The sequence below is a fragment of the Orycteropus afer genome, unplaced genomic scaffold (genome assembly GCF_000298275.1).
Source record: "Orycteropus afer afer isolate SDZICR_OR568_19922 unplaced genomic scaffold, OryAfe1.0 scaffold00169, whole genome shotgun sequence".
NCBI classification, from domain to species: Eukaryota; Metazoa; Chordata; class Mammalia; order Tubulidentata; family Orycteropodidae; genus Orycteropus; species Orycteropus afer.
The window spans coordinates 2034610-2056657 of NW_006921756.1; the positions used below are offsets into that span (position 1 = coordinate 2034610).

The 22048-nt window shown below is 43.3% G+C and overlaps 1 protein-coding gene across 1 annotated transcript in view; it reads left to right on the forward strand.

The window, feature by feature from the left end:
• Positions 1 to 2017: 2017 nt before the first annotated feature.
• Positions 2018 to 22048, forward strand: part of NSUN4 (NOP2/Sun RNA methyltransferase 4) — a 45735-nt gene continuing 25704 nt past the window's right edge. The window contains exons 1-4 of the mRNA XM_007946690.2: positions 2018 to 2110; positions 6496 to 6845; positions 18351 to 18505; positions 20546 to 20706. Coding sequence (XP_007944881.1) covers positions 2018 to 2110; positions 6496 to 6845; positions 18351 to 18505; positions 20546 to 20706 — 759 coding nt within the window. The remainder of the gene's footprint in view (positions 2111 to 6495; positions 6846 to 18350; positions 18506 to 20545; positions 20707 to 22048) is intronic.

A 22048-nucleotide genomic window follows, 5' to 3' on the forward strand; every position in this document is an offset into this window, starting at 1 on the left:
ACCACAGTTGCAGGGGACATCAAGCTCAACTGGCATAACATACTACACAAAACATTGTTCCACCTCCTACTTTGGCGAGTAGCGACTGGGATTTTAAAAGCTTGCAAGCTGCCATCCAGATGCAATGATGGGTCTCTCCCTGTCCAGCGCAAAGAATGAAGAAAACCAAAGATTCATGGAAACAATTAGTCCTAGTTACTGGTACACCATCTGATCTGCAGCCTATACGACTATGAGACCAGAAGAACTAGATGGTGCTCAGCTACCACTATCAACCAATTGGAAGGGAATCTATGCAGGAGATCCTGGATAGAGAGGGAGAACAATGTGGAACAAAACTCAAAATCATTTGGAGAAAAAAAAGGGGGGGGGGGACCAGGTTTGCTGGTCCGATAGAGCCTGGTGGAACCACTGAGACTATGGCCCCTAGCTGCCCTTCAGGTCTGGAATTGAATCCACACCTGTGTCTTCCAGCCAAACAAAAGACAGGCATATGAGTTGAACATTTACCTGAGGTAGATACACTCCTTGGAGAGAACAATCATGGGAGAAAGGAGGGCTGCTTATGCACAGGGAGACAGCTCAGGGGGCAGGAGTGCATAGAGGGATGGACACAGGGAAGAGGTAACTATGGGGAGGAATTTGCAAGGGAGCTGTTGCAGTGTGGTAAATTGTGGTCAATGTCATAAGACAAAATATATGTGAACTGCTGTATGGAAAGTGAATTTGCTCTGTAAATTTTCACCCAAATCACAATTAAAAAAAAAAAAAAGAAATCAGACATCATCGTGCATTGGATAAATCTGCTGCAAAAGACCTCTTTAAAGTGTTGAAGAGCAAAGTCATTACTTTTTTTTTAATATATATATATTTTTATTGTGATTTGGGTGAAGATTTACAAAGCAAATTCACTTTCCACACAGCAGTTCACATACACTTTTCTCATGCCATTGACTTCAATTTACCACAATGCAACAGCTCCCCCCACTTCCTCCCCATAGTTAACTCTTCCCAGTGTTCATCCCTCCATGCACTCCCCCCTGAGCTGTCTCCCTGTGCATAAAAAGCCCTTCTTTCTCCCATGATTGTTCTCTACAAGGAGTGTATCTACCCGAGGTGAATGTTCAACTCATATCCCTGTCTTTTGTTTGGCTGGAAATCACAGGTGTGGGTTCAATTCCAGACCTGAAGGGCCGCTAGGGGCCATACTCTTAGTGGTTCCACCAGGCTCTATCGGACCAAAGTCATTACTTTGAATATTAGAGAGTGCTTAACCCAAGCCGTGGTATTTTCAGTCGCCTCATATACATGTCAAAGCTCGACAATGAATAAGGAAGACTGAAGAAGAGCTGATGTTTTTGAAGTATGCAGGCTAAGAATCCTGAAATAACCATGAAATGCCAAAAGCAGGAACAAATCTGTCCTGGAAGAAGTGCAGCCAGAAAGCCCCTTGGAAGCAAGAATGGCCAGACTTCATTTCACCTACTTGGGTCATGTTGTCAGAAGGAGCCATTACCTGGAGAAGAATACCACGCTTGGTAAAGTGGAGGGTGAGCGAAAAGGGTGAAGACCATCAACAAGATGGACACACAAGGTGGCTGTAACGATGGGCTCAAGTATAGCAAGGATTGTGAGGATGGGGAACGACCCAGCAGCGTTTCTTTCTGTTGTGCAAAGGGTCGCTATGAGTTGTAGCCGACTGGATGGCACCTAACAACACAACAGCATGATCTGGGAAGGGAGGAGGTCCATGGGGTGGAGGTGTCACTTTGAGTTACCGCACTGGGTGACACCCATCCTAGAGACGCTACTGCCAGCACTTGATCAAGGAATCTCTGGTGAGGCGGGGTTTGCATCTAGAGGTATAAAATGTTGAGCAGAGCCCTGGAAGAGCGTCATACTTAACTCCCTCCCCTTTCCCTATTGAAGTCCACCGGAGTGGCGCACTTTACCTCTCCGGAACCCGCGGGTCGCTCACTTCGGTTCCGGTCGGAATTACCCGGCGGCGCACGCTAACATGGCCGCGCTGGTAGTGAGAGTTGTCAGGGAGCTGCTGAAACGTGTGGACTTCGCAACAGCCCCACGAAGACATCGACATAAGAAAAAATGGGTAAAGTCCGACCCGGGGCCCAGGAACCACATTCCCACGCATTTCCGCCCCTTGCCTTCTTCTCTATCGGAACTTCTCTATCCCTTCTACTCCTCGCCCAACTAAGTTATGACTTCCAGTTCTCTACTCTTGGACGCCTTGGGTCTCTTTTCCTCAGCCTTCAGTGAGCTTCTGTAGGTTCCTTCTTCTGACATCTGGCACGATGTGCTCTCCGTCAGCCCTTTTATTTCGTCAGAAATCTTCAGCTCCACCCCCAGCTAAGTTCTTTAGCCTTGTGACTCCGCCCCTCTAAGTTACGTCAACACCCCGCCTCATTCTTTCAGTTACGTTTTAGCTTCTGGTTTCCCAGCCCCACTTTACTTCGCTTTGGCCCCCACTACCTATTCCACTTCCCTCCCCCTCACTCTCCCTCCCTTTCTTTCTTACCCAGCCCCTCTCACCCCTCCCCTATGAACTCTTCTCCTCCTTTTCTCTTCGAACTTCAAGCCCGGCCACCCTCACCCCTCGCAAAATGTCTTAGCGAACCCCCCTTCCTCCCTCCTGAGTCGCCGACACTCTCCGGGAAAAGATTCAGCCCGATCCTTAACCTCAAGCTGCCTCCAGCACCCAGGAAAGGTTACAGTGATCACCCTGCCCAAACTCCCGGGCTTTCCCCAGACCCAAGCAAAAGATGCAGCGACCCCCCTCATCCCCTGAACTCTCCTCAATTTTCCAGGGACCCTTTTTCTGGACTCACCTGTGGCTCTGAAATTCCTTTTATATCAGGTCCGCCTCCCTCCCCGCCCCCACCATGCCCCTCCCCACTTCCACCACCTCCCCTGCCTTTAGGGAGATGTTCTTTTGAACCCAGCTCTCCCTTACTCTTAGGAAAGCCATACTGCTCAGTTTCGCCCCCTCTGAGCCCTTATCTTGGCCAATTCAACACTACGGGGTCGCCCCCTCAGCGTCTGCGGATCCCTTATTGCAATTGGATCGGGCCCCCAAGAACGCCGTGTCCCTATCCCCAAAGTGCTTTCTTTGACCTGCATACTTCCCTCTGTTACTGTGATGAGTTCCTGTCAGCCGTGGGACCCAGCCCGGTGATCTCCCCTCCCCTCACTCATCAGCCCCCAGAAACTGGCCCAGTGACCTCCTCTCCCTTCACTCATCCGCCCCCAGAAACTGGCCCAATAACCTCCCCACCCCTCACTCATAGGCCCCCAGAAACTGGCCCAGTGACCTCCCCACCTCTTACTCATAGGCCCCCAGAAACTGGCCCATTGTCCTCCCCTCCCCTCACTCATAGGCCCCCAGAAACTGGCCCATTGACCTCCCCTCCCCTCACTCATCCACCCCCAGAAACTGGCCCAGTAACCTCCCCACCCCTCACTCATAAGCCCCCAGAAATGGACCCAGTGACCCCTCCTCTCCTTACTCATAGGTCCCCAGGAACTGACCCCTTGACCTCTGCTCCTGTCACTCATGGGCCCCCGGACACTGATGTCATGATTTCACCTCCCCACACTCACGGGCACCAGGAAACTAACCCCACAATTTCTCCTCCCCTCATTCCTGGACCCCCAAGAACTGGTCCTATGATTTCATCTCCCCTCATTCATGGACCCTGGGGATCTTGCCCTGTGATTTCACCTCCTCTTGCTCATAAACCTCTGGGAGCTGGCCTCATCATCTCACCTCCCCTTGCTCACCGGTCAATAGGAAGTAGACCTGTTGTCTCCCCACCCCTTTCTCAGAGGCTTTTGGAAACTGATCCCGTGATTTTCTCACCCTGGTCTTCAGGAAGATGCTATAATGACCCTCTTCTTTCCACAGTACCTCCCCCACCCACTGTCAGCTTTTACCATGGCTGCCTTAAGCCTCCAGACTCTTGTGAACCCAAACCACAGCTTGACTTGTCTCTTGGCAAAAATGATTGTGGCTTTACACCTTCTTCTCAGGCAGACTTCTCTAGCTCTCCCAGCCCACCTCAAGAGGGCTCTTACCACTACTCTCATATTCCCGCAGAAGCCCATGTACCTGCCTCTGGGAGCCCTTACTGTACCATTCGCATACCTCCTGGGAATACTAGTTCTCCCTGCCCATCTCAGCCCCAGAACTTCAGGAAGCCTTGCTTTGAATCCATTCTTTCCTGGGAGGCTGGTGGGAATTCTTACCTTTTCCTAACTCCAGGCACAACGATTTCTAGTCCTCCTTATTCCCAGGAATCCCCCCTTCCTCTGTCCTCCCCTTGTCCTTATTCTGTCCTCCCCTTCCATTTAGCCCCTAGCAACCAGTTTATATCTCCCCCACCACCCCCACACAGAAGCTATAATGAACCTCCTCTCACCACCCCAATTTCCCCCCAAGTAAAAGCCCCCAAATCCTCAGAATTAAGACAGTCACGTACTTCTCAAAGATGTTGCTCTATGGTTGTCCCTCCCCAGTGTATCCCTGCTGGCCAGCCCAGACCTCTTAAGACCTGTACCTCTCCTCCACCTCCTCCCTGCCCCTCCAATCTTTCTAGTCCTTCTTGTAGGGAGCCATCCATCACAACTCCATCAAATTCCTGTCCCAAAGAACTTCCCCTAGGGACTACCTTACCCACTGTGGTTCCTCGAACCCTCAAAACTATCATCCCCTCTTCCTTTCCCCTCCGCTTTCCTTGTGCTCCTGCTTCACTCAATAGTTATGCTCAGAGCATACCTCGTAGACCCCCCATAGACACCCCATGCAGTACTCATATGTACTCTGTTGTTCCCCCCTCCCCTGATCCCTGCCCTCTGGGTTCCCTCAATCACTCCACAGGCCCTCTTCAGTGTCATAACCAGCCTGTGGTACCCCCCTGTGGCTCCTATAGCACTCCTAGGGGGCCTCCCCCACCCCATCGCCAGTCTGTAGCACCCCCTTGTGCTACCCACATCTATTCTTTTATCCCTTTGAGAACACCCTTTGACCCCAAAAGTTTACCCATTGCCCCCCGAGCCCAAGGCCGTCCTGACATTCCCTGTGGCCTCCATATCTACTCTGTGGCCTCTCAAGACTCTCGCAAAGAGTCCCCCCAAATCCCTTATAGCTGCCCTTTGCCTTTGTCTAAGAATTCCAGTTGTAACACTAACATCAGCTGTAGTTCGACTGTTGTTATTACTGGAAGCCAGAGTAGTGACACCCAGAGCAGGAGTACCAACCGAAGCAGAAGCCGGAGCCAGAGTAAGAGTCCTCATCATAGCAGAAGTCGGAGCCGGAGCAAGAGTCCCCACCAGAGCATGAATCAGGGCCAGACTGAGAGTTTCCGCCTTAGCAGAAGTGTGGACCAGACCAAGAGTCCCCAGTACAGTAGAAATGAAGGCCAGGGTGAGAATCTTCAACCTAGCAGAAGTCAGAGCCGGAGCAAGAGTCCCAACCGGAGCATAAATCTGGACCAACATGAGAGTCCTCACCGTGGCAGAAGTCGGAGCCGGAGCAAGAGTCCTAATGAGAGTAAAAGTCAGGGCTGGCGCAAGAGTCCCCGCCATAGCAAAAGTAAAGGCCGGAGCAAGAGTCCCCGCCATAGGAAGAAATGAGGGCCAGAGAGAGTTCTAACCAGACCAAAAAATCCATGCCAGAGTAAAAGTCATAATAATAAGATTGCCAGCCATAGCAAGGATCTCAACCATGAGCAACAAGGACCTAATTGTGGACTTCTCACTTGAGGTCTCCTTTTCCCTTTTAATCTATCTTTATGCTCTTAAGCCTGACTGATGTTCCTGTCTCTATCCCCATAGATCTCCATTTCAGCTTATACCTCAAGGTTCTGTGAACTCTCCTCATTATACCTTCTGGGTTCTGGGAACTCTTCCAAAATGACCCTCAATGGTTATGAACATTATCATTCATGCAATGAATTCATTTCATTAGATAAATATCTTCATTTCTTCATCAAATATGGAGGGTTGTGGGTTTTTTTTTTTTTAAATCCTACTGAGATACCTTGTGATGTTCACATATGGTAACAGACATAAAATGCATTAGTAAATAGGAGAACTGTTCAGAAGGAGTCATTTGTTTTTACGCCTGAAACTTCTCTAAGACCTCCATAGTTTCTTTCATCCTTCTGCAGCCTTTTCTCAAAAGTCTGCTCCTGAGTTCCCATTCTCTAAGTTCCTCTTACTCCAAGGCCTCAAGGAATGCTTATCTTCTTGATGACCCCCACATACTACAGCTTTCTTCTCACAACTTTGAAATGGAAAGGCCAATTCCTCACTACTTTTCTCTTTCACACTTCTCTGGTAGGGAGAGGCTGTACGCAAAGGCATAAGTGGGCACTAACTAACTGGATTTGTGTTTGTTCCAGGGCTCTGAGGTAGAGTTAGATAGTAGAAGATAGAGGCAAAGCTGAGAAGACAATAATCCTGCTCTTTCCCCTTTAGGCTACCACAGAGCCCAAATTCCCTGCCACTCGACTGGCTCTGCAGAATTTTGACATGACCTATAGTGTGCAGTTTGGAGATCTTTGGCCATCAATCCGGGTCAGTCTTCTTTCAGAGCAGAAGTATGGTGCACTAGTCAATAACTTTGCCACTTGGGATCATGTGATTGCTGATCTGGAGCAGCTGAGTGCCAGGGACTTTGTGAATGAAGCCTTCTCCCACTGGGAACTGGGGCCTGAGAGTGACCAACCTACAGTACCAGTCCCAACTCCAGCTTCCTGGGCCTGCAGTCCGAACCTTCGATGCTTCACTTTTGCCAAAGGGGATGTTAGCCGCTTCCCTCATGCCAGGTAAGATCTAGAGCCATGGATGGTGTCCTGAGTGCTTGTTGTAAGTAGACAGGAAGAGACCCGGCTCTCTGTAATAATGATCAAGTACTGTATTGCTCATTAACTGAGTGCTTATATGTGCTATTCATTTTCCTAAGTGCTGTACAAACATGATCTCCTTTTGTTCTGTCACCATTCCAGTGAGCCAGGTAATGTTGTTCCTGTTTAACATGGGAGGAAATTGAGATGCAGAGAACTTAAGGCACTTAACTTAGGTCCCTTGGATAGTAAGTGGTGAAGCTAGTGTTTAGACCCAGGTGGTCTGATCCCAGAACCTGCACTTTGAACCTGCTTTGGTCTTCTGCCTCCTGTAGAAAACAGCCATCCCTTACATGAGCACTTCCTGAGCCCTCTCAAGTTAAAATATGTCTTACTCAGGACCGACTTCTCATTTTACCCTCATACCTCTCAAAGTGAGTAGGACAGGTAACTTCTTGGTACTGAAAAGGAAGTGGTGCTTGCCCATGGCACAAAGTTAGTACCAAAAATCAAACTTTGTCAGTTGATTCTGACTCATGGCCACGCCATATGTTACAGTGTAGACCTGCTGCATAGAGTTTTCTTGGCTATAATCTTTTGTGGAAGCAGATTGCCAGGCTTTTTATCTGCAGCACTGCTGGGTGGATTTGAATAGCCAACCTTTAGGTTCATAGTCGAAAGGACATCATTGCTCTACCCAGGGGACCTCGTTAGTACCAGAGTAGGATGAAAAATGGAGAACTTCTGAATTCCTGATCCAGTGTTTAGATGTGCATGAAGTTGAAGGAAAAAAGACTGTAGAATCAAATGATAAATCGTGTTTTAGAATTTGAGAAAAGGAGAGTTCAAGGTTAGTTGTAGGATATGGGAATTACCTTTGAAGGATTGATTGATTCATTCAATAAATATTTATTGTCTACCAAATGCCAAGGTTTTAAGTGCCTGAGTTATTGGTGCACAAGTCCTCATAGAGTTTATAGTCTAGTGAGGAAGGAAACTGTTAAAAAACTTTGTAATTGTGATAAGTGCTACAAAGAAGTATAAGACTCTGTGAAGATATAACAATCTTTTCTGAGGAAGTGAAATTTACTCTAAGACCTGAAAACTGAGTATGGGGTAGAGATTGGGAAGGGAGGCTAACTGTGAGGCTACAGAAAAAGGCAGGAACAAGATTGTGAAGGTCTTGTAGGCCATGTGGACTATTTCCTGAAGAGGAAGCCAGGAAAGGTTTCCTGGCTGATCATATTTGAATTTTTCAAATACCGCTCTGGCTGCTGTGTAGAACACAGATTGGAGAGGAGCAGGGCAGGAAATGGGGAGATAAATTAGGAGGCTTTTACAACAGTCCTAGCTGCTTGCTTGAGGGGTGGCTGTATGCTTAAAAAGAGGGAGAGATGAGGCTGGAAAGGTATGTGGGGGGTCACTTGTGGGGCACTAGAATGCTAAGAGCTTGCAAGTTGGGGTAAAGGGCATTTTTCTGGGTTGCTTGCAAATATCTGGGATTGCTAGGGCTGAGTGTCTTCATACCATGTGAATATTGCTATACATTGCCAAGATCTGTTCTAGAGAAATACTGAAAAGCGTTTCTGAGGGGGAAAAAAAAAAACCAGATCACTGTCACCAAGTTGGATCTGACTCATAGTGACCCCTCCTTGGGTTTCTGAGGCAATATCACTACGGAAGTAGATTGCCCAATCTTTCTCCTGAGGAGTGGCTGATGGGTTTGAACCACCAGCCTCCTGGTTAGCAGTCAAATGCCTTAGGCACTACACCACCAGAGCTCCTTCTGAGCAAGGGAAAGGGAAAGGCAGTAATGCGCAGAGGTTAGAAGCATGGACTTTAGAGTCAGGCAAACCTAGGTTTGGCTATTGCCTTCACTTGTGACTTTGTATAACTGAGCCATGTTTTCCTTATCTGGAAAATAATAATAATAGTAATAGCTATTCTAAGCACTTATATTATTCATTCAATCATCACAATAACCTTAACTGATACTCTTACTAAGAAGATGAGGAACAGAGAAGTTAACTAATTTACTGGAGGTCACATAGCTAATGAATAACTGAACCGGCTTTGAATCTAGAATCCATGATTTCCTGCCTCATAGAGTTGTAAACCAATCAACCATTGAGTTGATTCTGACTCATGGTGACCCCATGTGTGCCAGAATAAAACTGTGCTCCATAGTGGTGTTTTTTTTTTGTGTGTGTGTGTGTGATTCTGGTGAAGGTTTACAGAGCAAATTCATTTTCCATACACCAGTTCATACACATTTTGTTTCATGACATTGACTGTAATTCCTCACAGTGTAACAGCTCTCTTCCCACTTCCTCCCTATAGTTAGCTCTTCCCTGTGTCCTTCCCTTCCATGCACTCCTACCACCTGCCCCCCCCCCAAGGTATCTCCCTCTGCAAACACTGCCCTTCTGTTCTCTCATGATTGATTGATTGATCACTCCAAGGAGTGTATCTTCCTGATGTAAATGTTCACCCAATATGCCTGTCTACTGTTTGACTGGAAGCCACAGGAGTGAGTTCGGTTTCAGACCTGAAGGGTAACTAGGGGCCATAGTCTCAGAGGTCTCACTAGGCTCTGTCAGATCAGTAAAACTGGTCTTTATGATTTTGAGTTTTATTCCACATCATTCTCCTACTCTATCCAGGATCTCCTACACCGATCCCCTTCCAAGTGGTTGACAGTGGTAGCTGGGCACCATCTATTTCTTCTGCTGTCATGGTTATATCGGCTGAGGATTGCATGGTTTACTACTCCCTTGGACTAATTGTTTCCATGCATCTTTGGTTTTCTTCATTCTTCTTTGCTCTGGACAAGGAGAGACCCATCATTGCATCTAGATGGCCACTTGCAAGCTTTTAAGATCCCAGTCAATATTCACTGAAGTAGGATGTCAAAAAATATTTTTGTGTAGCATGTTACACCAGTTGAGCTTGACGTTCCCTGAGACCATGGTCTTGAGCTCACAGGTCCAGCTACTTGCTCCCTGCAGGTCGCTGGCTGTGGCTAAGAAGTCACCACAACCTTGTCCCTTGTCAGTGCTACTATACAACTGGACATTCTTACAGCACATACAAATACGCTTATGGAAACATTGTCTGCCAACCCTATATGTGGTCATGGGCACACGACCCCCTGCCTAGACATACCTGGTCATTCAGCCTGTCTACCCATCCATCCACCCATAGTAGATCAATGCTTGCCATCACTGACAACATAGTACTGTATGTGCAAAAGGGTTCCTCTTTGTTGTCTGTACCTCCCAGGTACCTTTCCATGTCTTCTTCCTCAATGACACTGTATTGATCACTTCTTTTGGTACATTACCCTTCCCTTTACCCAAATCAAAACTTGTCTCTACCTATAGCAGTATTCCTTCCCCTCCCCTCCCACCCCTGGTAACCAACAAAGAAAATTTCCTTCCATATATAAACCTCTCCTTGACTTTTTACAATAGTGAACTAATGCAATATTTGTCCTTCTGTGATTGACTTACTTCACTCAGCATAATGTCCTCCAAGTTCATCCACATTACACCGTGTTTTTCAGATTCTACATTTTTCTTTAGTGTTGCACAGTATTCAGTTGTGTGTATGTATCATAGTTTGGTTATCCATTCTTCTGTTGATGGGCACTTAGGTTGTTTCCATCTCTTTGCTATTGTAAATAGTACTGCAATGAACATGGGTGTGCATTTATCTGTTCTTTTCCTGGCTCTCATTTCTTTAGGATATATACCTAGTAATGGGATTAATGGGATTGCTGGATCAGATGGTATTTCTAATTCCAACTTTTTAAGGAATCGCCATACTACTTTCCACAGTGGTTGTATCATTTTACAGTCCCACCAGCAATGTATAAGAGTCCCAGTCTCTCCATTTCCTTGCCAGCATTTGTTATTTTCTGTCTTGCTGAACTTTGCCATTCATGCTGGGATGTGATGGTATCTTGTTGTTTTGATTTGCATCTCTGTAATGGCTAATGATCATGAACATTTCTTCATGTGTTTGTTGGCAACCTGAATACCTTCTTTGGTGAAGTGTTTGTTCATGTCTTCTGCCCATTTTTGAATTGGATTGTTTGTGTTTTTGTTGTTGAGGTGTTGGAGTTTTCTATAAATTTTAGAGATAAGTCCTTTGTCAGATATGTTGTTGCCAAATATTTTTTCCCAATCTGTAGGTTCTCTTTTTACTCTTTTGGAGAAGTCTTTTGAAGCACATAAAGATTTAATTTTTAGAAGGTCCCATTCATCTAGTTTATCATCTGCTGTTTGTGCATTTTGGGTTATGCTTGAGAGTCTATTTATGCCATAAATTTTTTTTGTTGTTGTTGTTAGGTGCCGTCAATTAAGTGTTCTGGAATTCCCATTCTTCTTAATGTTATCCACAGTTTGTTATGATCCACACAATTGAATGCCTTTGCATAGTCAATAAAACACAAGTACACATCTTTCTGGTATTCTTTGCTTTGAGCTAAGATTCATCTAATGTCAGCTATGATATCCCTAGCTCTACGTCCCCTTCTGAATCCAGTTTGCATTTCTGGAAGTTCTCTGTCAATATTCTGCTGCAACCATTTTTGAATTATCTGCAGTAAGATTTTACTTGTATGTGATATCAGTGATATTGTTTGATAATTTCCACATTCTCTGGGATCACTTTTCTTTGGAATGGGTACAGATATGAATCTCTTCTAGTCAGTTGCCAGGTAGCTGTCTTTCAAATCTCTTAGCATAGCCGAATGAGTGCCTCCAGCGCAGCATCTGTTTGTTGCAACATCTTAATGAATATTCCATCCATTCCTGGAGCCTTGTTTCTTGCCAATTCCTTCAGTGCAGCTTTGACTTCTTCCTTTAATACCATTGTTTCTTGATCATATGCCATCATCTACCAATGGGTCATCATCTACCAATTCTTTTTGGTATAGTGACTGTATATTCCATCCATCTTCTTTTGATGTTTCCTGCATCATTCAACATGTTGCCTATGGGATCTTTCAATATTGCATGCAATTCAAGGCTTAAATTTTTTCTTCAGTTCTCTCAGCTTGAGAAATGCTGAGCGTGTTCTTCCCTTGTGGTTTTCTAATTCCACGTCTTTGTGCATTTCATTATAATAATTGACTTTGTCTTCTCAAGCTGCTCTTTGAAATCTTCTGTTCAGCTCTTCTATTCTGTGAATTCTTCCATTTGGTTTAGCTACTGTCTGTTCAAGGGCAAGTTTCAGAGTCTCTTCTCACATCCATTTTGGTCTTTGTTTCCTGTGTTTTTAATGACCTTTTGCTTTCTTCATGGATGATGTTCTTGATGTTCTCCACAATTCTTCTGGTTTTTGGTCATTGGTGTTCAATGCATCAAATCTATTCTTTAGATGGTCTCTAAATTCAGGAGGGATATAATCAAGGTCATATTTTGGCTGAGGGACAGTGGGCTGGGAGAGAGACTGAGCATTTTTCCTGAACTTGAATTGTAGCCTGTGGTGCTTCCCTGATAAACCCCATAATCTGTGAGCTCTGTGTGGCCACTGCAGCGAATTATCGAACCCAGGAGAGAGGTGGTGGGTGCTTTGGGAGGACTGGTTGGTGAAAGGGCTGGAGGGAGGCAGCATGTCTGGCCTTGCAGTAATAGGCCTTGGGTTACTGCTGGTAATCCTGTCTTCCTCTTGTGGGATTAGAGGAGGTCAGAACATGTGGCCTCCTTGCCCTTATTGTGAAGTCATCTATTTGTCTTTTCAATTCTGTTAAAGTAGATCATATGGTTGTCTGATTAAAAATGGCCAAAACCAGTCCATTTCAGCTCACTAATGCCTAGGATATCAATCTTTATGCATTCCATTTCATTTTTGACAATTTCTAATTTTCCTAGATTCATGCTTTGTACATTCCATGTTCCAATTATTAATGGATGTTTGCAGCTGTTTCTTGTCATTTTGAGTCATGCCCCATCAGCAAATGGAGTCCTGAAAGCTTTACTCCATTAATGTCATTAAGGTTGGCTCTATTCTGAGGAGGCAGCTCTTTCCTAGTCATATTTTGAGTTCCTTCCGATCTCAGGGTCTCATCTTCTGGTACTATATCAGATAATGTTTCAGGGCTATTTATAAAGTTTGTCAGTAATATATCAGACAGTGTTTCACTGCTATTCATAAGGTTTTCACTGGCCAATTCCATGAGAAATTGATGGCTTTGTCCTTCTTCCAAGGCTGTTTTAGTCTAGAAACTCTGCTGAAACCTGTCCACCATAGGTAACCCTGTTGGCATTTGAAACACTGGTGGCATAGCTTCCAGTGTCATAGCAACACGCAAGCCGTAAATTAGGCCCCCTATAAGGAGGGGTCGCTATGAGTCGGGGCCGACTCGACGGCACATAACAACAACAACAACAACATACGTGCCCCTATTTTTTCCTTGAGAAACTTTATAGTTTTAGGTTTCACATTTAAGTCTGTGATCCATCTGGAGTTAGTTTTTGTATATGGTATGAGGTATGGATCTTGTTTCATTTTTCTGCAAATGGATAACCAATTTTGCAAGCATCATTTATTAAAGAGACTATCTCTTCCTCATTTAATGGATTTTGGCCCTTTGTCTAAAATCAGCTGACCATAGGTCGATGGATCTATTTCTGGGTTCTCAACTCCATAATGTTTTCAGTGGCTGATTTTTCATTCTTGTCTGATTCAAGGAATTTTTTAATTTCCTTTTTTATTTCTTCTATTACCCAGTCATTTTTCAAGGATGGTGTTACTCAGTTTCCATGTGTATGCTTTTTTTCTGTTGATCTTCCTATATTGTTGATTTCTAACTTTATAGCATTGTGCTCTTAGAAGATGCTTTGCAGTATTTCAATGTTTTTAAATTTATTGAGGCTTGCTTTGTAGCCCAACATGTGGTCTATCCTGGAGAATGTTCCATGTGCACTGGAAAACAATGTATATTGTGCTGTTTTTGGGTGAAGTGCTCTGTAGATGTTTATATGGTTAAAGTCTCCTACTATTATTGTGAAGTCATCTATTTGTCTTTTCAATTCTGTTAAAGTCTCGTTTATGTATTTTGAGGCTCTTTCATTGGATGGGTAGATATTTATTATGGTTTTGTCATCTTGTTCAATCAATTCTTTAATCATTATATAATGTCCTTCCTTGTCTCTTATGGTGGTGTTTGTCTTAAAGCAATTTTATCAGAAATTGGTATTGCCACTTTTGCTCTTTTTTGATTGCCATTTACTTGATATATCTTTTTTCCAACTTTGATTTTTAGTCTATTTTTATCTTTGTAAGGTGTATCTCTTATAGACAGCATATTAATAGGTTATGTTTTCTTGCCCAGTCTGTAAATCTCCATCTTTTGAGTAGTGCATTTAATCCATTTAGATTCAGTGTAATTATTAATAAGTATGAATTTGTTGCTGTCATTTTGTAATGTGTTTTTTTGTGGTGTTGCTGACTTCTTTGTTCCATGTAATTTTCTGTGCTGAGCTCATTTTGTTTATGAATCACTTTCTTTTTTGCTATTGTTTTAGTATTTCCTAAATATTTGTGTTTGTCCTTTTTTACTTTGATGCAAAGGTTTGTTATTTTTCTTTGAGGTTACCCTGTGAATTATAATTTTCTTCCCAAGTTTAGAACAGGCTGTTCTATCTTGCAATTGTCTTGACTTCCTCACCATATAGAAATTCTGTAGCTACACTATTTATTCCCTCTTTTTAATTTGTTTGTTATTGTTGTTATGTGCCGTTGAGTCGGACCCTCATAGCAACCCCTCCTTGGGTTTCCGAGGCAGTATCACTACGGAAGTAGATTGCCCCATCTTTAATTTGTAGTTGTCTTTATTTACCAATTGATGTCTCTGGTTCCATTTACAGTCTTGTAAGCTTATTTTACTTTGGATACTTCTGTAACTGGGTTGGTTTCTGGCTTACATAATCACGTGTGTTAATGGTTTGTTGTTGATTGCTGTTGTTGGTTCTCTGTCCAAAGGACTCCCTTTAACATCTCTTGTAATGTTGGTCCGGTTTTAACAAATTCCCTTAATTTCTGTTTATCTAGAAATGTCCTAATTTCACCATCATATTTGAGGGACAATTTTTTAAATTAATTAATTATTTATTTTTTGCAGTGTTCTCTCCTTGAGGGACACTTTTTTTTTTTCTTTTTTTTTTAATTGTGATTCAGGTGAGAATTTACAGAGCAAATTCACTTTCCATACAGCAGTTCACGTACACTTTGTCTCATGACATTGACTACAATTACCACAATGCAACAGCTCCCCTCCCACTTCCTCCTGATAGTTAACCTATTCCCTGTGTCCATCCTTCCTTGCACTCCTGCCCCCTGAGCTGTCTCCCTGTGCATAAACAGCCCTTCTTTCTCCCATGCTTGTTCTCTCCAAAGAGTGTATCTACCTAATGTAAATGTTCAACTCATATGCCTGTCTTTTTTTTGGCTGGAAGCCCCAGGTGTGGGTTCAATTCCAGACCTGAAGGGCAGCTAGGAGCCATAGTTCAGTGGTTCCACCAGGCTTTATTAGATCAGCAAACCTGGTCCTTGAGGGACACATTTGCTTGTTCTATAATTCTTGGAAATTTTTTCTTTCAGAGTTTTATATATAGCATCCCATTGCCTTCTTACCTGCATGGTTTCTGCTGAGAAATTATAGCTTAGTCTTACTGGTTGCCCTTTATAGGTGACATTTCTTTTTTCCTGAGCTATTTACAAAATTCTTTCCTTGTCTTTGGTTTTGGTGAGTTTGATTATGATATATTTTGGTGATTTTTCTTTTGGGATCTATCCTGTTTGGGGTTTATTGAATTTGAATGGATATCTTCTTATCTTTTATCATGTTAGGGAAATTCTCTTCTAACAAATCTTTGACAATTTTCTCTGTGGTTTTATTTGTCTCTTTCTGTTCTGGAATGCCTATTACATGTAAGTTATTCTTCTTGATGGTATCTCTCATGAATCTTAGGCTTTCTTCATTTTGTTTTGATCTTTTTTCTGATTGATCCCTTAACAAAGTATTATTGAGGTATTTGTATTCAGTCTTACTAATTCTGTCTTCCATGGATTTAATTCTATTCTTTTGTCTGTTCATTGTGTTGTGTATTTCTGAAATTTTAGTATTCTTCTGGATTTCTATTTGTAGATTTTTTATAATTTTAATTTTTTATTTTGTCATTTTGTTCTTGTATTGTTTTCCTAAATTGTACTAGAGTTTTGTTTGTGTTTTCCTTAATTTTGTCAGTGTTTTCCTTGATCTGTCTCTCAATCCATTGAAGGTACCTAAGTAGAATTCTTTTGAGTTCCCTATCAGGGAGTTCCAGTGCAGTTTCTTCCTCAGGGATATTTTCTGGGTCTGTATCCTGGTCTCTTGTTTCTACTACTTTATCTTGCTTCTTTGTGTGGACTATAATGATCTGTTGTCTCCAAAACATTATGTTTTATATTTATATTTAATTGGTGATTTATTTATATTTAATTGATGTTGTTGTATTTTATTTAATTGGTAATTTATGTTGGTGTGATATGCCCCAGGTATTTTTTCTTTGTTTTGTTTTGATATATCTGGATAAACATGTACTGTACTTCTCTATTTGCTAGTTGGCAGCACTTAGGCACTCACCACCTGTCTCTTTGTGGGTATGATAGAGAGTAAGAGTGTGTGCACAGATCTCTGTTAGCTGTTGTGAAGAGCAGTTAAGGGTGAGTCAGGCTGGTATTGGCTGTCATCTATGGTTGGTCAGTGCAGAAGGAAGTGGTGGCCCTCACTCAGTGGGTTAGGCTGCAGGAGGTGCAGGTATGATTGGGTTATACAGGCATGTTTGCTGTCTCCCACTCAGTTAGACCAAAAAAAAATCAGAAAAAACACCAAAAAAATAAAAACAAGAGGACAAAAAACACAAACTGAATAAATAAACAGAAAAATCACCAAAAAAAGAAAGAAAGGCAAGGCAATAAATGAGATGAAATATTTAAAGAAATACTTTAAAAAGACTAAATAAATAAATTGCACAATATCTGGGGAGGGAGGAATAAGAGAAAAGCGCAAGAGAGAGAAAGGAAAAAAAAAAACCCACTTAGGACCTGAGCAGGGAAAAAGAAAAAGAAAATAAATAAAAGGGAAGAAAAAAAAGAATAATTGAAAAACAAACAAAAACAAAACTGAGGGGGATGCAGGTTAGGGCACTCAGGCTTCATCAGGGCACAGACTGGGATGGAATTCTTGCTGGTACCAGAAGGTGGTTGGAGGTGGCGGATGGCCACACCTTGGTTCACCAAGAGGGAGGGCGTGGGGTATAAGAGTAATAAGGGAAATATTGCACCTTTCCAGTCATCAGCTTCTGGTACTGTTGCCTGTGTTGTCTTCGGCAAGCAGAGCCTATTTCTAGGTCACTAGTATAAGAACGCCACTTGGAATTATTCAAAATGCCCACGCTACTTGCAAATATTCAAAATGGCTGTACCCTCAGGACAATGGAAAGTTCACAGCTCAGTTTGTCTCCTTATTTGCTGTTTTCCTTTCTAGTCATCAGGAACTAATGGAATTGTCTGTGCAGCCCTTGGTGAGCAGGACTGATTCTTAGGGTACTGGCCAGATTCAAACTGGCTGTGCCATCAGGATAGCTGACAATCTTCAGCTCCTTTGCCTCCTTATTCACTGTTTTCGTTCAGGTTCTTTTACTGGTTGGTATTTAATCCACGTTTTTATCCTTCCCTTCAAACTCAGGGCTCCAGGATTATCTTCTGTATATTTGTCAATTGGTTTCTCTCTGTCTCTCTTTTTTTTTTATTGAAAAGAATCTGTGTAGCTTGTTTGCCTATTCTGCCATCTTTCCAGGGCTGCTATTTTAGATAAAATAGGCAATGTCAAGGCCTCTCTAATGAGGTAACTTTTTATTTCCCCCTAATGAGATAACTTTTGAGGATAGACCTGAAAGAAGTGAGGGAATAAGCCACAGATACTTAGAGGAAGTGTTGTAGGCAAAAGGCACATCAACCGAAAAACCTGAGACAGGAGCGTGAATGACTTAATTGAGGAATAATGAGGAGGCTGGGAGCTCTGGTAGCATAGTGGCTAAAGCACTTGACTGCTAACCAGAAGGCTGGCAGTTCAAACCCACCAGCCACTCCTCGGAAGGAAGGTTGGGCAATCCTACTTCCGTAGTGATACTGCCTCGGAAACCCAAGGAGGGGTCACTATGAGTCGGGGCCGACTCGACGGCACATAACAACAACAACAAGGAGGCTAGTGGGGCTGGATTGGGTGGATTGGGGTAAATTGATCTGTGTTTTAAAAGGATCACTCTGGCTATTGTATGGCTGAATGAACGAGTGAGTAAATAAATTAGTGTGGATTGAGAAACCAGTTTTTGCTGAGTAGAGCTCAATTGTCCTTGAGGGCATGAACTCTGGTTTTGATGGCCAGTGGGTATCCTGACCTAGAATTTAACATCAATGTGCTGCTCTCTCTTCCAGGCTTAGCAGCTTGGGTGTTCTGGACTACTACCTGATGGATGCTGCCTCCTTGCTGCCCGTCCTGGCCCTTGGCTTGCAGCCTGGGGACACTGTGCTTGACCTGTGTGCAGCCCCCGGGGGAAAGACATTAGCATTGCTTCAGACTGGCTGTTGCCGTAAGTCGGGGTGCTAGTATCAGGGGCACACTGAATGGGCTCTCTGATCCCAAGGTCAGGGAGGAGGACAGTACTTGGTTGCTAAGCTGGTGTATTTTTTCTCAATTTGTAATTACCCCTTCCCTTTCTCTGTCAGTTGACCAAGAGATATTGTTGGGCAAGGTCTCTGAAGGGGATGAAAGCAGGGCCATGATCAATCTATGACACCTTCACCCCTCTACCTTTACTTTCTTTGTCTCCAAAATTAAGTTCCTTTTTCTTAAAAACAAACCAAACCTGTTGCTATCAAGTGAATTCTGAATCATGGTGACCCTATAGGATGGAGTAGAACTGCCCCATAAGATTTCCAAAGCTATAAATCTTTATGGAAGCAGACTGTCAAATCTTTCTCCTCTAGAGCAGCTAGTAGATTCGAACTGCTGATCTTTCAGTTGGCAGCTGAGTGCTTTAACCACTGCACTGCCAGGGCTCCTTTCTATTTCCTTAGTGCCAATTCAAATGAGAAGATCTGGTTACAGCCACCCTTCATAGCTTTTATATGTAACCCTTTCCCAGGATTTGTTTGCTTTCACCATACCCTACTACTCTGTGTTGCCCGAATAAGCCTCCACCTTTGTTCATTTTGTGTTCACTCTGTAGACTGTCACCTCCAGAATGTCCCCACCTTACCTCGAGCTCTGTTTGTCGAGTAGTTTTTGGCTATCAAATGCCAAAAACTCATAGGCATTGGAGCTCAAGTGCGCCACCTTCTGGAAGTCTTCCCTCATAACCTGTGCTGGCTATGTCAGAAGTGATGCTTTCATCAGTTTGTGCTCCCACATCATAGGCATCATTCTTGTAGCTGTTAGCACATGAGCTTTGCATTAGAGCTTTACTGGGGATGCATCTCCCTCTTGGAGATAGTGAATTCCTTGGGGACAGGCCCAAGTCTTATTCATCTCCATAGTGTAGCCCAGCATGGGCCTCATGTACTTAGTGCTTACTTCAGTCTTCCACTGGTTTACATCTTGCCTTAAAATAGGCAGTATATTTTCTTTGAGAACCTGAGAGATATCCACAAGGGAGTTTTCACATCCACCCAGGAACTCATCCAGACTTCTCTTTGCCATGTGCCTGAGTCTTTCTGCTGGCCTTTTTTCTCCAATTTTAGTCATCCTGTTTGTACAGTTTAGATTAGTCTGCAGCGTCATAGTAGGTCCCCTGGGTAATTCACATTTGGTCTTAGCCTTCTGGAACTTCAGAGAGAGGAGAGGAAAAATGTTAATAAGGAGCTTAATAAGGAGCTCTGGTAGCATAGTGGCTAAGGCACTTGACTGCTAACCAGAAGGCTCGCGGTTCAAACCCACCAGCCACTCCTCGGAAGGAAGGTTGGGCAATCCTACTTCCGTAGTGATACTGCCTCGGAAACCCAAGGAGGGGTCGCTATGAGTCGGGGCCGACTCGATGGCACATAACAACAACAACAACATCCTTAGAATTATGTCATAGTCCAAGATGATTCCTGGAACTCCAGCCATCACATTCAAATTCTAGGCTAGAGGGAAGTATTGGGCAAAAGAGGCACATCTCCTGATTGTATTAGCTCCTTTTAAATATCTTCCCAGAAATCCTGCAGAATACTTCTGCCTATGACTCATTGATCAGAACTTAATCATATAGTCATACCCAGCTGTAAAATCAGGGTAGGAAATAATAGTTTTTTGGGGGGTACATTGCCTCCTCCCAATAAAATCAGGAGTAAGAGGTGAATCAGTTTTGGGTAAATAACCAAAGATGTCTATCAAAGATGAAGAGAGTTACATGTGTCAAGAAAAGGGGGAGATAGTTTATTTCCTTAGAAATAAATAGTCTCAGCTCTGGTCCCTGTAGGCCTTTGTAACCCCTATTCTAGAGTGTCTAGTACTCCCCTCCACCCTGCCCCTGCCCCTGAGATTGACCTTGATTGACTATACCTGGGGATCAGTCTGACTCTCCATCAGTGCTTTTGTTTGTGGACTGTATTTTTGGGCCATGGCTTCTGAAATTTCCTTATTTCCACAGGCAATCTTGCTGCCAATGATCTCTCCACTTCCCGAACAGGCAGACTACAGAAGGTCCTTCACAGCTATGTGCCTGAAGATATCAGAGATGGAAATCGAGTTCGAGTTACCTCTTGGGATGGCAGGAAGTGGGGAGAACTGGAGGGGGACACGTATGACCGGGTGAGTAATTCTTGACCTAAGACACCCAGCCAGCAAACCTTGCCTCTGCATCTTGGCCCCAGGCCCTGACGGATGAGATTCAGTCTCTGTGTTTGAGCATGTAGGTCTCTTTCTGGACCTCGTCAGCTCTTCACGTGTGATAAAGAGAAAACAACCATCTGCAGATTTGTCAGTCACCTTAGATGAGTGATTGCTATCTTCATTAGAGACAACTAGGAACAAAAAGTTTGAACCTGACTGTGATGATTAAGTTTGTTGTCAACTTGGCTGGGCCATGATTCTCAGTGGTTTGGCAGTTATGTAATGATGTAGTTTGGCAGCTATGTAATGATATAATCACTCTCCATCTCTCCATGATGTGATCTGATGTGATCAGTTGTAAGGGAAGTTTCCTCAGGGGCATGGTCTGCACTATATATGTATGTGTGTGTATATATATATATATATATATATATATATACACACACACACACACACACATATATATATTATACTCTCCAGTTCTTGGGATATGTCAACCCCTGTAGCTTTGTGAGTCAGGAGAAGCTTCCATCCTGATGCTTGAGACGTGGACTCTACAACAACATGAGCCATTTCTTTGAGATAAATCTCTCTCCCTACACATTTCACTAGTTTTGCTTCTCTAGAGAATCCAGCCTAAGGAACTGATCCAGTAGAAAAGAAAAGTTATTAGGTTTATTTTATTTCCCTAGTATTTGGTAGGAGCTCTGGTAGCACAGTGCCTAAGGCACTTGACTGCTAACCAGAAGGCTGGCGGTTCAAACCCACCAGCCACTCCTTGGAAGGAAGGTTGCACAATCTACTTGCCTAGTGATACTGCCTCGGAAACCCAAGGAGGGGTCGCTATGAGTCGGGGCTGACTTGATGGCACATAATAACAACAACAACAACAGTTATTTGGTTGCTCAGAGACCCTCATGAAGATAAATATGAATAAGCTCAGTTTATTTACTTTTGAATATTAATACAGGATATGGTGCAAAAGTTAGAAGGCATAAAAGGGTATCCAGTGAAAAATAAGTTTTCTGTTGCTTACAGTTACAGGGGTAACTGTCCCTACCCATCAACTTCCCCTCTTTACAGATCTTTGTATTTTATTTGTATCCTTTACAGATAATGCTTCTGTGTCCTTTGAGATACTATTCTTTGTATATACAAATATAAATATATGTGTATTTTTTAAAAATAGGAATAGTAGTATATTGTATATATTCTTCTGAACTTTGTATCTTTTTAAATATCATAATGTGTCCTGGGGTTCAATCTGTTTAATACCTGTAGAACTGCTTCATTCTCTTTAATAGCTCCAGATTATTCCATT